The sequence below is a fragment of the Littorina saxatilis genome, linkage group LG12 (assembly GCF_037325665.1).
Source record: "Littorina saxatilis isolate snail1 linkage group LG12, US_GU_Lsax_2.0, whole genome shotgun sequence".
NCBI lineage: Eukaryota > Metazoa > Mollusca > Gastropoda > Littorinimorpha > Littorinidae > Littorina > Littorina saxatilis.
In genome coordinates, this window is record NC_090256.1 from 39,513,604 (window position 1) to 39,532,008 (window position 18,405).

The 18,405-nt window shown below is 42.2% G+C and overlaps 2 protein-coding genes across 2 annotated transcripts in view; one reads left to right on the forward strand and one right to left on the reverse strand.

Annotated features, from left to right (window-relative positions):
• LOC138981925 (integrin alpha-4-like) overlaps positions 1-18,405 on the reverse strand; it is an 84,516-nt gene that overhangs the window by 14,512 nt on the left and 51,599 nt on the right. Inside the window, exons 2-10 of the mRNA XM_070355097.1 lie at positions 10,071-10,201; positions 9,062-9,177; positions 4,577-4,783; positions 3,708-3,756; positions 3,191-3,277; positions 2,318-2,400; positions 1,588-1,641; positions 1,142-1,279; positions 145-253 (exon numbers count right to left, since the gene is read on the reverse strand). Of these exons, the coding sequence (XP_070211198.1) occupies positions 145-253; positions 1,142-1,279; positions 1,588-1,641; positions 2,318-2,400; positions 3,191-3,277; positions 3,708-3,756; positions 4,577-4,783; positions 9,062-9,177; positions 10,071-10,201 (974 nt within the window). The remainder of the gene's footprint in view (positions 1-144; positions 254-1,141; positions 1,280-1,587; positions 1,642-2,317; positions 2,401-3,190; positions 3,278-3,707; positions 3,757-4,576; positions 4,784-9,061; positions 9,178-10,070; positions 10,202-18,405) is intronic.
• On the forward strand, positions 15,734-18,271 carry LOC138981927 (mitochondrial ribosome-associated GTPase 1-like). The gene is made up of 2 exons (XM_070355101.1): positions 15,734-17,595; positions 17,632-18,271. Exon 1 carries the CDS (start codon positions 15,818-15,820, stop codon positions 16,790-16,792), a length of 975 nt encoding a protein of 324 aa, XP_070211202.1. The 5' UTR covers positions 15,734-15,817; the 3' UTR covers positions 16,793-17,595; positions 17,632-18,271.

The window sequence follows — 18,405 nt, forward strand, 5'->3', positions numbered from 1 at the left end:
CCTTAACCCACCAGGCAGCCACGGCCGGGATTCGAACTCACGACCTTCTGATTAGGAGGCCGACGTTTTACCACTGCGCCACTTCGCCCGTCAATCCTTGTCTAAATCTGGTGGAATGATGATTCTGGACGAAAGCTAATGTACCATGGAAGCCGTCGTTGTTGATGTCCCTCATGTTGACGATGGTCGAACCGAAGCGTGCGCCTGGCGTGTTGCTCCCAGAGAGGGCCGGAGCTAAAAAGTCCAGATTAAACTGAAACAAAATGTTCATATTGAACCAGTAGAATACTTCTTGTTAGCTTGTTTGTTTAAATATTAGCAGACACAGATGAAACAGACAGACAGAGAAATATATGAAGCTTGGAGCAGAACCTTGGTTTCTTTTTTGTTTTGTTTTGTTATTCGCACATATGTGAGGATAAAATCAGCTCCTTTTTGTCTCTATGACAATATTTCACAGATCCTGAAGCAAGGTGTGCGTGTGTGTGTGTGTGTGCATGTGAGTGAGTGAGAGCACAAGCACACTCACAGAAGTCTGTGTTTTGATGTTAGCCGCAGGTCGGCCTCTGTTACACTCCAGGGCCTGTATACAGGAGTCAAGTTTAGAGTCCTTAGTCCAGCATAGACTGCTTAAAGGGTGCAGTTTATTTTAGACTATAGTCTCAAACCTCCACTCCTGCATACCAGCTATGCACATTGTCTTATCTAAAAGGTGGTTTAGTGTGTTATGGCTCTGAAGAGGAATGGCAACTTTCATACGTCCTTTTGGACGTCTGAAGAAGCGAATGAAGAAGAAGAAGAAGTGTGTGAGAGTAATAATATGATGTTTGGTGTTTATGATGATATTGATATTCGGAGGCTATAGCATGGTTCACACTCTCAGCCGCATCAGTAGAACATCAGACGAATATCTATTCTACAGGTTTATTCACTAGAGTAGAGCATAAAGGAAAAGCAACCACACAGTATCAGAGCTTAACACAGAGTGAACCATGAGGATGCTGTGCTGACAGGAAAGTCTCTGGTGCATAATGTACTCTTATTTTGACTGATGGTACCAGACCGTGGGAAAGCAAGGAAAGCGGTCAGTAAGGAGAGGGTGGGTGGTGACACACCTCATATTACTACAGTGAGGACTCACAAACTCTTTGTTGATGTAGACGTAGACTCTGCCTTCGTCATATTGTTCTGAATACATGGGCGCCCCCACCAACAAATCGTCCAGATTGTCTCCATTGAGGTCAGCGGCACAGAGAGCTGCGCCGAAGTAAGAACCAAACTACAACAGAATAAAAAGAACCTTAAAGAAATGAGGCAGAGCACTATTTTATAAACATCTGAGAAACAAAGGGACGTAAGCACTCTTAAAGCATACAACATGTGCAACAAAAGTAAGTGAGAGTTACTGTGTGTATGTAAACTTTGTAAGATTTGTATCAGTTCCTTTGTCCCACAGACAGCATAAAAAAACACTCTCTCTGCCTCACTCACACACAGATCAGCACACACACACACATGCAGACTCGCAGGTACCTCATCCAGCAACACACACAACCCAAAGAAATCAAGAAACACACCTAGGCTTACCTGTTCACCCTCTTTCACTAACACCACGTCAAACTTGTGACTGTAGCCAATGACCTGAAAGATCAGAATATGATAACCACATTACACAGTGAATAGGAGCAGCAACTACACAGAACAGAATGAATGAAACAGAGCCATTACAGCATCAGACGTGTCAGTGTATTTATGATTTTATCTCTTTCCTTTTCACTCACATACATGGACACACACTTGAAGCTATATAAAGTGTGGAAAAATATATTGCGACAACTTTCGTACCCCATCTAAAGCATTCATTCCAATGTCATTTAAACTTGTCAAAAACAGGAGGTTTTTTGCCTCAGTTTTTTTATGACAGTACCTGTATAACAATAATTGTAGCAGAACCCCCATCTTAATGTTAATAATTCGCTGATTTTGGGAGGTCTTTACACTTTCTCCCCCACCTATGTTGACCAAGTTTTTTTAAGCCGAGACCAGCTGTGCTGCAGCAGGTCACTCAGAATTGTAGTAACTGTTTAGTAACTGTGTATCAACACACTTGAATGCAGGCGTTAGATCAACGTTACAGGAAGCGACTGAAGCTAACAGTCATAGAGCCATATGAGTGGGTACGGATATATATATTCGTACCTGGGAGACAATGAGTTAAAAGGGGAAAAGCATTGTACAGCACTAATAAACTATGACCAAGTAAATAAAGAATGGCAAGTCATGACCATCAAATGTTGCTGACGTATCGTCGACTGACCTTGCCGCTATTGTTCCCTCTGGGTCCTCCCACGATAGTGTGAACAGCATCGGTTGTCAGCTGGGCCGTTGTTATGGAGTACCCTGAAACAACCCACAGTGCAATGAGTAATACAATCGAACCTGTCTGTTACCACAATCAAAGGGACCAACCAAAAGTAGTCGTTATGGACAGGTGGTCGCTATGGAAAGGTGTATTTTCAAAATAAAAACTCGTCTGGGATCTTTTGGAATGGTCGTTGTGGGAAGGTGGTCGCTTTCAAAAGGTGATCGCAAAGGCAGGTTCGACTGTATTAGCAATGACACACTCATGCCAAGGCACAAAAAGGTATGGATGGACTGTATGAGCAATGACACACTCATGCCAAGGCACAAAGATGGAAAGATACTGTTTCCATGCTAAATAATTTGTTGCAGCCTCTGGGTTTTTTCCCCCCCCCGAAGACTTCAGTATTAAAACATCATACATCTGCCATTTCCTTTACAAGCAAACAGAAATTAACATACATTTTTAAAGAGCAAGGTAAGTTTTTGAAGAGAGAATGATATTGAAAAACCAATGTTTGAGAGCATATTGTCTCTGTAATCAGTAAAAAAAACACCCTCAGTGCCTGTTTCACTGCAGGTGAACCTGGCCCCCACCCCATTTACACTTCACCATTTCAAGAACCTGCCTAAGCAGATGTTCTGTTGACAACCTAAGCAAATGTACACCCATCTTAAGACTCCCTCCATTTTAAGACCTGATTTTCTCAGGATTTAAAAAAACTATTCAATGTTTAGGTTATATAAGTGGGGATTCACTGTAAGTCCAAAAGACACAATTTTCAAAAAGTTGTGTTTGAAAAGTCAGTGTATAAACCCGGAAGCCTACCTATGTAGGAGTTGTTGTGCAATGCCCTCGGTGGCTCAAAGATTTTGGGACGAGACTGGAGTCCTCCTGACACTCGAACATAACCACCTGAAATGAACACAATGAAAGGTGTTCATTATACATGCAGGCACAACAGAATAGAAAATATCATCAATGAAACAAGCAAATAAACTAGCAAGATGAAGAAAGACAAAAGAAAAAAGTGCAACATCATTTTTTTTTTAAATGCACAATTATGAGCTGCATTATCTGATTTTTGTCAATACTTTACTCTTTGTTGGAACTATTCACACGTATGAATCACTAGTAAGAAAAGCACACATTCAGCAATTAGCAAACAGCTGTATAAAACACTTGTCTCCTCTGGACTCAGGGCAACATACACCACAATCAAGAGATTCATTAACTACAACTTTACCTGTCTTTCTTTCTTTATTTGGTGTTTAACGTTGTTTTCAACCGTTCAAGGTTATATCACGACGGGAAAAGGGGGGGGGGGGGGGGGGGGAAACTTTACCTGTCCAGTCGTTTAAGCCAGGGGCACCAAACAGCAAGAACGAACCATCCTGGTGACAAATTCAAAGAGAACATTTTTTTCAGCAATTCATTTCTGTAAGTATGCGCTTCACATGGAAACACATGCAGATTGAGCTCAAAATTAATAACCTGCTGGTAAAGAAAGCTGACACAAAATGATAAACTGAGATCTGACTGAAATAAAAAGACTCTCGTGACACAATTGCCAACAAAACAACCATTTGTTTAGTAAATTAAAACTAACAAAAATTAACTTGAACCATAGCAAAGGGTTTATACCAAAACCTTTACAATTTTTATTTTTCATGACCAAAGCTGGCACATTAAGGGAATGGGTTTCTATTAGTAGTAGTCCTTGGTTTCTATATATATATGTAACCAAGCAGATGAAGCACCTGAATTACGATTGAAGGCAAAGCCAGTCAAAGAGCTTATCAAACACCTGACAAAAATCAGCTTTGCTGAACGCAATGAGCGCTTCTGGGGTGATAACGCGAGACAACTCCTGTAATCTTGCCGCGAGGTGGCGCCAGTTACCAACCGAAAGAAAGAAGGGGCATAACCTCACCAGAACCGACCATTGTCTGTTTACCGTATAAAATGCACGACTAACACATGAACTGTTACCAAACCAATATGCTATTTGGGACCAATGCAAGTTTTTTTTCCTTTCTCGTGTGATCTTGCTGCGAGGTGGCGCCAGTTACCAGCCGAAAGAAAGAGGGGGCATAACCTCACCAGAACCGCCCATTGAACACTTGCACTATAAATAGCACAGCGCTCAAGACAGACAACTCTGCAGAGCAGCTGCTGTGACAAGGGGAACAACTGCATCACCCCCTCCCACACCTTTGAATACTGAGCAGAGGTGCCGACGCTTCCCATGCCATACACCAAGTGACCATGAGTGTGGATCTGCATGCGTAGGTTGTCCAGCACAGGCCAGGGGCTGCTGGGATTGAAGTCCAGCTCCTTGCTCGACTCGTAACACATGCCGTTCATGAAGATGTGGCCCTGGATCTCATGCTCTGCGTCCTTCCATCTTGGAGCGCAGACCTGCAATACAAATTATGCAAACACTATGTTAAATAATATATTGTGAAACCCCCCCTTTTACAACCTTAACTAAATCGGAGCAAATCCAGTCTTAAAATGGAGGAAGTCTTATTTCTCTTAAAGTTAAAGTGGATGTAATTACAGAGGTTATGAACAGAACATCTTAGAAAGGAGTCTTAAAAAGGAGAGTCTTAAAAAGGAGGAAATCTTAAATTGAGGGTCTTAAAAAGGGGGTACTGAGAAGTGATCAAACACAAAAACAAAAGAAGAAAAAGAAAAAAGACAAACAAAAAGAAAGTTATAAAAAAAAAACTGCTACAAGAATTATCCAAAATGCAATAACTCTCTCTGATTTTTATCTACTTCACTTTGACTAAAATTAATGTGCTCTGTAGCAATATAGAATACATGTAATAAAGAAGTCTATTAACAAAGATGTAAATTATAACCAGCACTAAAATCCGAACATGCACCATAGTAATTTAGTAAACACTAATGATTTTACTCACATATTCTGCATCCAACACCCAAACACACTCACACTCACTCACACACACACACACACACACACACACACACACACACACACACACACACACACACACACACACACACACACACACACACACACACACACACACACACACACACACAATGTATTTAACTATATGACTTGTGTTGTGTGGAGATTTTAATTGTGTCATGAGTAATGAGCTCGACATAATAAGTGGAGAGAAACATTCAAACGTTGTTGTGAAACAATTTAATGACCTGGTGAATGAATGTGATTTATACGATGTATGGAGAATGCATAATTTAGATAGAAAAGAATTTACATGGTCAAAAAATATTCCATTTGTGGCAAGAAGACTTGACTACGTTTTTAGTAGCTTAAGTGTGTTTGAAAAGATTGTTGATTGTGACATAATCTCTGTTGCGACGTCAGACCACAGAGGCTGTAGTATTCATATTAAACTATCTGATGTCGTAAGAGGAGAGGGTTATTGGAAATTTAATAATTCTCTGTTGCATGATGGGAGCTTTGTTGATCAAATGAACAAAATGTTTGACACATTTCAACTTGATGATGAAGAGGATTGTCAACTTGGTTGGGAATTATTGAAAATGAGAATCAAGGATTTTTCCCAAAATTTTAGTAAGTTTAAAAGTTTTGAAATTAAAAATGATGTTGCAAAACTGTATGGTGAATTAAATGAGTTGGATAAAACCCTTGGGATCTCCCCTGACTGTATTCAAACGCAAGGTAAACGGCAGAAGGTCAAGCTGCAGTTAGAACTGTTAGAGCAGCGTAAATCTCGTGCAGCACAGGTGCGTGCAAGAGTTAAATGGATCGAGCAGGGTGAAAGGAACACACCTTTTTTTCTTGGGTTAGAAAAGGCGAGAGCAAACGCAAAAATAATGGAAAGTGTAAAAGATGATAACGGACGAATTGTTACAACGCAAGAAGATATTATTCTCGTCCAAAAAACGTATTTTGCTGATTTGTATAAACGGAAAATTGATGAGGGAAACATGAGCTTAAAAATTGACACTTTTTTGGATGGAACAAAGGTTTTAAAAATAAATGATCAGCAGAAAGACAGCTGTGAAGGGGAAGTGGTAGAAGGAGAAGTTTTGTCAGCTCTAAAGCGTATGAATAATGGTTCTGCGCCTGGAATTGATGGATTAACAGTTGAGTTTTATAAGTTTTTTTGGAGGAGCCTAAAAAGGTATATACTTGCGTCTTTTAACTCTGCTTTTAAGAATGGAACTCTATCTAATTCACAGTGTAAAGCGGCAATTACACTGATTCATAAAGGGAAGGATTTATCAAGAAATGATTTAAAGAATTGGAGACCTATTTCACTGACCAATACAGATTATAAGTTATTAGCGAAATGTTTAGCTCTTCGGCTCTCTGATGTTGTAGGGAGTGTTGTGAATGAGGATCAAGTTGGGTATATAAAAGGTAGACGTGTCTCAACCTTATTGCGATTAGTTGATGATGTTTTAGAACATGCAGATTTACATAATAAGCCTGGATTGATGGTGTCAATTGACTTTTTTCATGCATTTGATTGCATCTCCAAAGAGTTTATGTTGAAGATGTTTGAAAAATTTGGTTTTGGAACTGATTTTGTGAAATGGGTTGATGTTTTGATGAAAAACGCAAAAAGTTGTGTAAACTATTGTGGTTGGTTATCTGAATTTTTTAATATTGATTCCGGAATAAGGCAAGGGTGTCCTTTTTCCGCACTAGCCTTCGTATTAGCAGTTGAATTGTTAGCAATCAAAATTCGAGAGGCCAAAAATATAAAGGGTATGTCATTATGGAACAACGGAGATATGAATAAAGTTTTGAAATTATTGTTGTATGCTGATGATGTTACATTGTTTTTGCAAGATGAACATGACATGTTCCAAGCCCTGGCTTTGATTGGTAAATTTTCAGAAATATCAGGTTTGAACATAAATCACCAAAAATCCAAACTAATGTGGTTTGGGTCGCGGAAGAATTGTAGGAATGAGTGTTGCGGTTTTGCATGTACAGACAAAATGAAAATTCTAGGTGTGTATTTCTGTAATTATATGCGTGCGTCAAAAGTGAAAGAGAATTGGGAAGAGAGAGTGAATGTTGCAAAAAGGCTCATCTGCGTGTGGGAGAAAAGGAATTTGAGCATTATTGGTAAAGTCTGTGTATTCAAAACGTTTATTCTGCCACATTTTGTCTATATAATGCAGGCGCTGATTGTACCAGACGACGTTCTAACTGAAATTAATAGGTTAATGTTTCGCTTCGTGTGGCGCAAAAAAGACTGCAACAGGAAAGCATTTGAAAAGGTGAAAAGAACTGTTTTATGTAACGAAGTAAAGCAAGGTGGATTAAACATGATTGATTTGCGTCAGATGCAGTGTTCCTTTTTGTTAAGCTGGGTTGTGAACCTAACTCTGTCTAATGAAGACCAGAAATGGTCATGGCTCCCAAAAGCACTGTTTTTCCGTTTTGGGAGTCGCTTTGAGTGTTTTTTTTGCGAACATTAATAGCAAACCATTTAAAGGATTGGACAGTATTAAATCGGAATTTTGGTCCGCTGTGTTGAAGGCATGGCTTGATAACAATCAAGTCGATAATAATGGTAATTCTGTTTCCGGTTTGTTGTGGAACAACAAAGATATAATTTGTCAAGGAAACCCACTCTTTTTTGCGGATTGGATTAAAAGTGGTATAATGTATGTGAGCGATGTGTGTGAGAATGGACGTTTTTCTACCTATGAAGAAGTGTGTGAAAGAACTGGCTACACTGCAAATAGATTGCTTGAGTACAATGTTGTTCGAATAGCTGTACATCTCCTTTTAAGAAATGTCGATATAAACGATGTAAATTGTTCAGTCTGTGACATTCCGACCTTCTGTGGGAAAAAAGTTAAATCAGTAAAAGAAATTCGAAAGATTCTGGTAGGAAAACAATACAGCCAACCCTGTTCAGAAGGATTTTGGAGAAGAAAATTAGGATTTGAAATTGACGAAAAGAATTGGAACTTAGCAGCCACTGTCACTAGTGAAGTTCGATTACGTGTATTGCATTGGAAAATATTGCAAAACATTTATCCAACTAATATTTTATTGTGTAAAATGAAAGTGAAGGCTGATAAAAACTGTACATATTGTAAGGATGAACTTGATGTATTGGAGCATTTTTTCTTTGAGTGCCCAACAGTGCTCAGGTTTTGGAAATATATTGAAATGTACATTTTAGTAAACATTGGTGAAAGAATTAGGTTGAATGTTACAGATGTGCTTTTTGGTATAAAAAGTAACAGCAAAAATATGAAGAAGATTAATCACATTATTTTAATCGCAAAGATGTGCGTAAGCATTTTTAAAAAAACCGATTCACGATTAACACTGGAAATTATTTTTGGAAATCATGTTGTTTTGAGATTTCGTTAGTCTGAAGTTTTATTAATTAAAAACAAACTATTGTTTATTTTCTTTGATATAATGTAAAGACAGCCATACATTATGATGCGAATATTGTTTAAAAAAAAAAGATCAATATATGATGACATATGATCATTTTGATGCTACACATGTTGACACGTATATTTTTTTCACGTATGACTATTTTTAGTCCTCTTGTATAATGTACAAGTTTTTCTGAACCGCATGTAAATGAGAGAGTATGTGTGCAAACAGAAAATACCATGTTTGTTATCTAGTGTTTTATTAATTGAATAAAAAAAAAAAAAAAAAAAAAAAAAAACTATATGACTTACCACAACATTTTCATTGCCATAATAGTTGACATCCACCGTTGCTCCCAGCCACTGGAAATCCTTCTTATTCAGAACTGTAATATTTTTATGCTTTGGAATGACCTGTTTTTCATTTCCTGGAAAAAAAAATGAACATTAATAACGTGGATGATCTGACATGCACAAGATCAATAAAATGACACATTTCTTTGTCATCAAAACAAAGCCATAAACAATAAAAACACAGACCGGTTTCGACGATTGTCTTCATCAGCTACACTTAATAAAATAAGGAGAGACGACAGAAAGAGAAAAATGAAATCAGTAAATAAGAGGGCAGACAGCTCAATCGTCGAAACCGGTCTGTGTTTTTATTGTTCGTCAAGTGTTTCTGGTACTGGCGAGTACACTTTCATTGTTATCTTGTTCTTGTCACCTGCAGTCTCTTGTTTCTATTCATTCAAAGCCACAAAGATATATATTGTACATTTTTGCAAATGAGGTAAAACTTATAAGGAATGTTTGCTCAGTTCTTATAAGAACTAATAAGGATTCTAATTATTATTTTATATGAACTAAAAGAAAAACTTATAAGGATTGTTTTGCACATCCCTATATTTTTCCTTATAAGTTTTACCTCATTTGCATTTAAAATCCTGACAACTCTTATACCCTTATTTGGGTATAAGATTCTATAAGAATTTGTTATAAGTTCTTATAAGTTTTTCTTTGAGTTCTTATAACTTGTGTTTCTATAAGTTCATTTCGTACAGTTTGATCATGCGGCTATCTAGATGCATGCAGCCATCTTGCTTGTAATCCTGTGAAATAAATTGAAAACTTTCAGTAATTTTTCTTTAATTAATATTTTTGTAACTTTAGTGCACTTAATGACTCAGAGAATTTGCACAAGGAAATTTCGGCTGCTATCACTCATGAAAGAAAGAACACATGCAGTGACAGTAATGCGCCACCCATAAACCTCTCCGTAATATTAATAAAAGAACTTATAAGACAGAGAGTGACTGACCTGTCTGGTCAATGATGACTGGTCGACAACTGCTGCGGTACTGCCAGTTACACTGGAACAGGGCGCCTGGTTGCTGTATGGTGCCGTTGGCAAGGAATGCATCTTCTGCTCTAGGGGCACCCACCAGAATCCTGAAAAAACATCAAAGGTGCACCTTAGCATTAGCAATGAATGAAATTCATGCGGTAATTTTGTTCTTCAAGTAACTATAGTAACCTGTGCAGGTCTTCCGTTTGTTTAACATTAGTTCACAGCTAGTTGAATCTTCTGTATTTTTAGGGGAGGGGGGGGGGGGGAGAGAGAGAGAGAGAGAGAGGGAGAGAGAATCACTCGGGAGTCTGGAAAAAAGCACCTCTTGATCTTGATCGATTACGCTGCTGGGTACCAGAAGACTGGCGTAAATGCAGCGGGGGAGAGTGCGGCAGCCTAATGGTGGTGTACGGCTGCTAGCTTGGCTTTAAAGATGCCAATGCTTTTGGAGGTTACAGTATTGTCCTCAAGTAGATTCCAGTCTTGTGCCGTCTTCACAAAAAAGGAGTTCCTAAACTGATCAGTGCGGCCTTGGGGCACTGAATAGGGTCTAGAATTTGTAATGTTTGGTGGTGTGTGTGTTATGAAGGATTCGCTCGGATTGTGGACTCAGGAGACAGAGGTAAAATACATGTGTGTTTATTCAGCCATCTTAGTTAGGGAAGAGGGGGAACCACTCTTCTGGTTATAGTACATGTAAAGTAGGTGGTTATCTCCCATGTACAGATATTTGGTATTGGACATAAAACATAGATTATGTTTTAGCAGAATGTTACATCTCCATTTCTTTCAAATGAAAGTTACCATAATATGTAAAATAATGAATTGACTAGATTTTTTTTTCACATAGAGTTAGCATTAATACTGTCTGGTATTAGAATGGCAATTATAATTGTTTGCAATAATACTGTAGGTAATGAGACATTGATTACACTTATTATTGTCTTAGCACACAGTCACAGAAATATTGATGCGTGCTTGCAGTTCAACACAGTGTCTTTCAGCAGTGTCTTTACACAAAGGAAATTTGATGCGGGTCGGTATTAGTCAATAGCATCCTTCAACAGTGTCCGTTTAAAAAAACAAACATAGCACAGTCCTAGTGTAAGGCGTTTGCATGTTTGTACATGTGTGTTTGTTGTCTAACATTCAATCATTTCAAGAAATGATGGTGCACCGCAGTAAACTGGTGAGAACTACATGTCCATTTTGGCTGGTGCTTTGACACGACGGCCTGACTTGGTGGTGTAGGCACTGGGCGCTGGCGGGGCTGGTGGCACATCGGACTGGACATCAGTTGGTACAGGCTTGGAGACTGCTGGGGCTGCTGTTGGGCTGACCGGCTCTGGTGTTGGTGGCGGTGAAGGCAGTCTGGACTTCTTCAGGAACCGGCGGTTGCGGCGGTAGGTGCTGCCGTTGCTGGTTTGCACCACGAAGGATCGTGGCTGGCTGCTGCAGGCGGTGACGGTGGCTGGCTGCCAGTCGTTTCCCTTCTTCAGCTGGACGTGTACAGCGTCGCCGGGCTTCACTGGTGGTAGGGGTCTGGAACTGCGGTCGTAGTACTGCTTCATCTTGGTCTGCTTCTCGTTACGTCTGGCGCTGACATCTGCAGGTCTGATGGTTTTGGGTTGCAGGTGCTGCTTGGTGGTGGGCAGGATAGAGCGCAGTTGTCTACCCATCAGGAGTTGGGCTGGGGAAGCCAGGTTGTCGACTGGAGTGTTGCGATATTCCAGGATCGCTTGTAGAGCGCTGGTGCCACTGGCCTTGGCGTTGGTCATGATGTCCTTGACAGTATGGACTGTCTTTTCTGCTAGGCCGTTGGACTGTGGGTAACCAGGACTGGATGTTGTGTGCTGAAAATCCCAGCTGACTGCAAATTGCTGGAACTCTTCTGAGCCAAACTGGGGTCCGTTGTCGCTCATAAGCGTCTCGGGGATGCCATGTCTTGCGAAGTGTGAGGACAGCTTCCGGATGATGGTGGCAGATGTGGTCGTGGTCAGCTCGTCGACTTCAAAATATCGGCTGTAGTAATCAACTGTCACCATGAAGTCTTTCTTCTCCCAGGTGAAGAGATCAGTGCCGATCTTCTGCCAGGGACGGGTTGGGACAGTGTGGGGTAGGAGAGGTTCTTTGGGATTGGAGTTCTGTTTCTGGATGCAAATAGGACAGGAGGCGACAGTTTTGTGGATTTCTGTAGACATTCCTGGCCAAAACAGAATTTCTCGGGCCCTCTGCTTGGTCTTTTCAATGCCGAGATGACTGGAGTGGATTTTGGCCAGCATTTCGGGACGAAGAGCGAGTGGGACGAGGATTTTCTCTCCTTTGAAGATGATGCCATCGATGATGGATAATTCGTCTCGGTGATTGTAGAACTCTTGTATCTTGGGTGGACATTCTTGCCGTTCATCAGGCCAGCCATTTTGTATGGCTGCCTTCAGCTGATGGAGTTCTTGGTCGTCTCGCGTTGCGATACGCAGCTCTTCCATCTTTTTGTCGCTGACTGGCAGGTTATTGATGACGCTGTGTACCTGGATGTTGAGGTCAGCTTCAGTGTCATCCCCAGGCTCGGCAGGAATGAACTTCCGGGAAAGAGTGTCGGCGACAGGGATACTCTTTCCGGGGACGTGTACGATCTTCAGGCTGTACTTCTGGAGCTGTAGAAGCATGCGCTGACGTCTGGGTGGTGCGGCTGCCAGGGGCTTTTTTGTGATGCTCTCCAGTGGCTTGTGGTCAGAGTGGACAAGCACTTCACGGCCGTAGAGGTACTGGTGGAATCGGCGGCAGCCAAAAAGTATCGCGTACAGTTCTTTCTCTATTTGGGCGTAGTTTTCTTCCGCCGAGGTCAAGGATTTCGAGGCGAAGGCCACAGGGTTGCCGTCTTGGAAGATTGCAGCTCCAAGTCCAGATTTGCTGGCATCGACCTCGAGTCTGACTTCCTTCTTCGGGTCAAAAAAGGATAGGATCGGTTTGCTCGTGATTGCGTTCTTGACCTTCTGCAGGGCAGCTTGTTGCTGTTCATCCCAGATGAACTTGACGTCTTCTTTGAGCAGGTCTCTCATCGGCTTGGTTGTCTCTGACAGCTGTGGGGCAAACTTTGCTAGGTATGTGATCATCCCCAGCATAGTGTGAAGCTCTTTCTTGTCGTTGGGTGGGGGCATGTCTTGGATTGCCTTTACTTTGGCGGGATCAGGTTTCAGACCCTCAGCGGTGATGAGGTGGCCAAAGTATTCAACTTCTTGGGCTCCGACTGTCAGCTTTTCTGGGTTCAGTTTCAGGTTCTTGGAGGCTGCTCTGTTGAGTGTGTGTCAGAGATTGGCGTCGTGTTCTTCTCGTGTCTTGCCAGAGACGATGACGTCGTCAACTAAGGGTGTGACTCCAGGTATTCCTTCGAAGATCTCGTCCATCTTCCTCTGGAAATCGTCTTGAGCGCTGATGACTCCGAATGGAAGCCTGTTGAATCTGTAGCGACCAAAGGGAGTGTTGAATGTGGTGAGGTATGATGATTCCTCGGTGAGCTTCATCTGCCAGTATCCACATTTCGCGTCTAGCTTTGAGAAATATTTGGCGCCTGTCATCTTCGAGAGTGCGTCTTCCAAAGTCGGCATGGGGTAGTGTGGTCGCTTAATGGCGGCGTTGAGGTCCCTTGGGTCTAAGCAGATCCTCAGCTTTCCATTTGGTTTCTCGACGACGACCAGCGAGTTTACCCAGTCTGTTGGGGTGGTGACTTTGGAAATGATGCCTTGTTGTTCCATGCTATGGAGTTCTTCTTTCAGCCTGTCTTTCACTGCGTGTGGGACTCGGCGTGGTGGATGTACGACGGGCGTTGCTTCCTCCTTCAGGTGTATGGTCACCTCTCCTTCCAGTTCTCCTAATCCTTTGAAGAGTTGGCCGTGCTGGTCGATGACGCTGGCTTCTGTCATGGGAGGAGTGGTGCCGATGGCTAGGATCATCTTGATGACGCCTAGTTGTATGCAGGCTTGCAGTCCCAGGATTGGTTGGGAGCTGGCGGGGGTGTCTACAATGTGGAAAGTGCCCTTGTATGTATTTCTTTTGTAGGTGCACTCCATTGTGATCTTGCCCTTGACATGCAGCTGTTGTCCTGTGTAGCCGTAGAGTTTGTTGTCATTTGGCTGGAGCGCAGGCTTCTCAGTGAGTTTTTCGTACACCGTTGATGGGAGTACATTCACCTGGGCTCCTGTGTCGAGCTTGAACCGGACGGTGTCCCCTGTGTTTGTGTCGACATTTGTGTATGCTGCATTTGGCTGATCTTTGCCACTGGTAATGGCGTCGATGTAGACTGATTCTTCGTCGTCTTCTTCATTGATGCTGTGTATTTTCTTCTCTCCTTTCTTCTTTGCAAGGCAGACTTTTGCGAAATGGTTCGTTTTCTTGCAGAACAGGCATTGTTTGCCGAAAGCTGGACATTCCTTTCGTCCGTGCTTCCCTCCGCAGTTTCTGCACTTGAAAGTGTCATTCTGGCCGCTCTGCCGGTGGCTGTTTTGAGGGCTGTGTCTCTTCCTCCTGATGGCGTCAATGGTTTCACCGCTTGCTGCCATGGAGGCAAGATGCTGTTTTGTCACTTCGTGGGTCGTCGCGATGCAGATGGCGTTATCCATCGTGAGGGCGTCACCCTCTGTCAGCAGTTTCTCTCTGACTTCTTGCGACTGGATACCACAGACGATTCTGTCTCTGACCATTTCTTCGGGTTTATCGTACCCGCAGTCTTTGACTAGGTTTCGTAGGTCAGTTATATATGACTCTAGAGGTTCTCCTTGCTGCTGCTTCCTCTCTTGGAACATGTATCTGGTGAACAGATTGTTTTTCTTCGGGGCAGTGTATTTTTCGAACTGAGCACACAGGTGTGTCATGCTCTGGCTGTGCTCCTCTGACATTCCCCATGAGTTAAAGATGTCTCTGCCCTTTTCTCCTGCCCAGATGAGGAGGTAGGCACACTTCTCAGAGTCAGTTGCCTTTTTTAGGGGGCCAGCAAACATCAGGTCCGCATGCTGCCTGAATTTCTTCCATTCAGCATGCAGGTCTTTCTTTGACCAGTCAATCTGAGGATGGTTCTGCGTTGCAGACATTGTTTTATACACAAATATGGGTCGATTGGGTAAGAAAAGTCTCTGTACTTAGCTCTGACACCATGTAATGTTTGATGGTGTGTGTGTTATGAAGGATTCGCTCGGATTGTGGACTCAGGAGACAGAGGTAAAATACATGTGTGTTTATTCAGCCATCTTAGGTAGGGAAGAGGGGGAACCACTCTTCTGGTTATAGTACATGTAAAGTAGGTGGTTATCTCCCATGTACAGATATTTGGTATTGGACATAAAACATAGATTATGTTTTAGCAGAATGTTACAGAATTGTTTCTTGAATACTGTGAGACGATGTTGGATGTGTGATGGTCAGAGTGTCTCACTCTGTTATGGAGTAAAACGTTGCTCAGAGAACACACACTAAGTTCCAAACGTTTAAAACTCTCAGTAACTGTCTGTATTCAAGCTCAGCCAACAGAGCAATCGCCATCACCAAAGTAGTATCATTTTAAACATAACGCACCGGAATCCAAACCACCTTTTTCTGCTGAACCATTTGAGAATAAGGAGACTTCCGGTGCCTTTTACGTTCCAAACAATATGGCGGCGCCCATGGACGAGAAGAGCAGACGAAACTTGCATGTCTGAGATTAACGTACTGTAACTTCAGTCAGTATGGCCAGCCGTTTGCCAGGAACAGCGCGATCGTTTAGATCGAAGTTCTCGCTCCCAAATGAGAACGTACTTCGTTGGTTTCCAGGTCACATGCACAAAGGTTTGGGCGAGATGCAGGCACGCCTGAAAGACATTGACTGTGTCATTGAGATTCACGATGCTCGTATACCGTTCTCGGGGCGCGACACGCAGTTCAGAACGTTCATTCAGCTGCGCCCTCATATTCTCTTGTTGAACAAAGCAGATCTTGCCGACTCCAAAAAGTCACAAGTGTTGAACATCGAAGAAAAGCTCAAGGAGCAAGGCGTTGACACAGTGTTTTTCACGGACCTCAGACAGTTTGAGAAAAGCAACTTGCTGCGAAAAGAAATCCTGCCGTTGGTAAAGGAACTGACAGATTCACGACCAAGGTATAACAGGGAGGGGCTGAACGAGTACACAGCTATGGTCATCGGTGTCCCAAATGTCGGCAAGTCCACATTTATCAATGCAGTGAGGTGGGCAAATCTGAACAGGAAAGGGAAAGCCGTGTCTGTTGGTGATAAAGCAGGAGTGACTCGTCATGTTTCTAACAAGATCAGAGTCGACAACAGCCCTCCTGTGTACATTATCGATACTCCTGGAATTCTCACACCCAAAGTTCCTGACATCGAAAATGGAATGCGCTTAGGACTGTGTTCTTGTGTTCCTGACCACTTAGTTGGGGAGGAAAATCTGGCGGACTATCTGCTTTACTGGTTGAACAAAAGAGAAAACTTCTCCTATGTTGACTATTTCAAGCTGGATGGACCTGTGGACAATGCCATGGTGTTTCTGACAAAGGTAGCGGTGAACAATCAGAAAGTTCTGCGTGTGAGAGACGTAGCAACCAATCAGATTGAACGGAAACCAGACCTGCAAGCCGCTGCCTTGATTGTTCTCAGAGCCTTCAGAAGTGGAGAGCTGGGCAGGGTTTTACTTGATGATGACATGTGATTAGACTGTACACTGAAGTGTTAAAAATACCTTCCTTCTCCTGTAAACAATCTTGTATTGTTGTAAACGACCACGGCACAGGTCTGTCCAGGCTTAAAGTTGGACCCACACACTAAACAGTCATCAGCCTGGCTGGTTCGTGTGCTGAGTGAGAATTTGTTTCTGAACAAATTTTGCAAATTTACGAAATTTTCATTTAGTAATATTAGTCATTCATATAAAAAAAGTTGCCGCTTGGTACAGAAAGCATCCAGACTAGATCTCTGGGATGAGGTGCACAAAGCGAAACTGTGTGCCACCCAGCTGGGTGGGATCAATCCCCGGGGTCTGATTGGTGAAAATAACAACTCTCAATTTCAACCAATTCGACCCCGCGGCTGTGTACCACCTGTTTGGGTTGCACACAGTTTTGCTTGGTGCACCTCATCCCTGCTTCGCATGCACAGTGTACAAGCTTTGAAGGGTCTATGTTGGTCTGCAACATGTGTACACAGGAAGGGAGCTATCTTTAAAGGCACAGTGCAGCTCACAGCCTTCGTTTTGCGTTTTTGTTGCAGCTGAGTGCATTTACAGTTCAAAAATCCTCCTATGGTAGTAAAACAAACCCAAAACTACCCAACGACGACATCTGTGAAGCTCGACAGTTTCTTGTTCACGCGAGTGCATAAATTAACCTAGTTATTACGTGGTGTTTGGTCGGAGTTCGATTCAACTGAGTGATTCCGGCCTCCATTTTGTTGAGTCACTTGAGAAAAAGTGACTCTATGTAATCGGTCAGTGTTAGTCTGTCCGGCCGGCCGTCCGTCCGGCCGGCCGGCCGTCCGGCCGGCCGTCCGTAGACACCACCTTAACGTTGGACTTTTCTCGGAAACTATCAAAGCGATCCGGCTCATATTTTGTTTAGTCGTGACCTCCAATGACCTCTACACTTTAACGATGGTTTCGTTGACCTTTGACCTTTTTCAAGGTCACAGGTCAGCGTCAAAGGAAAAATTAGACATTTTATATCTTTGACAAAGTTCATCGGATGTGATTGAAACTTTGTAGGATTATTCTTTACATCAAAGTATTTACATCTGTAGCCTTTTACGAACGTTATCAGAAAAACAAGGGAGATAACTAGCCTTTTCTGTTCGGCAACACACAACTTAACGTTGGGCTTTTCTCGGAAACTATAAAAGTGACCGGGCTCAAATTTTATGTGAACGTGACTCCCAGTGACCTCTACACTTTGACGTCTGCTTTGGTGACCTTTGACCTTTTTCAAGGTCACAGGTATGTCTTGAAGGAAAAAAATTGAAATATCATATCTCTGAAACTATTCATCGGATTTGATTCAAACTTTATAGGATTATTCTTTACATCAAATTATTTACATCTGTATTGTGTTGTGAATAGCAATTTCTTCCTGTCCATCTGATGCCTCATATAATATTCAGAACTGCGAAAGTGACTCGATCGAGCGTTTGCTCTTCTTGTTTTACACAAACTCATGATGACGTCTGACATAGTTTGCCAGTGACGTGTCTTTTTGTGCATGATGTGGTGATCTACCTGATCTAAATTTAGATCCAAAAATAGGTCAAGACCAGCCGGGTCCGAGTACGAAATTA

What these genes read in the sequence shown, in the direction of transcription:
- LOC138981927 (XM_070355101.1), top strand. Translation starts at nt 15,818, where the DNA reads ATGGCCAGCCGTTTGCCAGGAACAGCGCGATCGTTTAGATCGAAGTTC.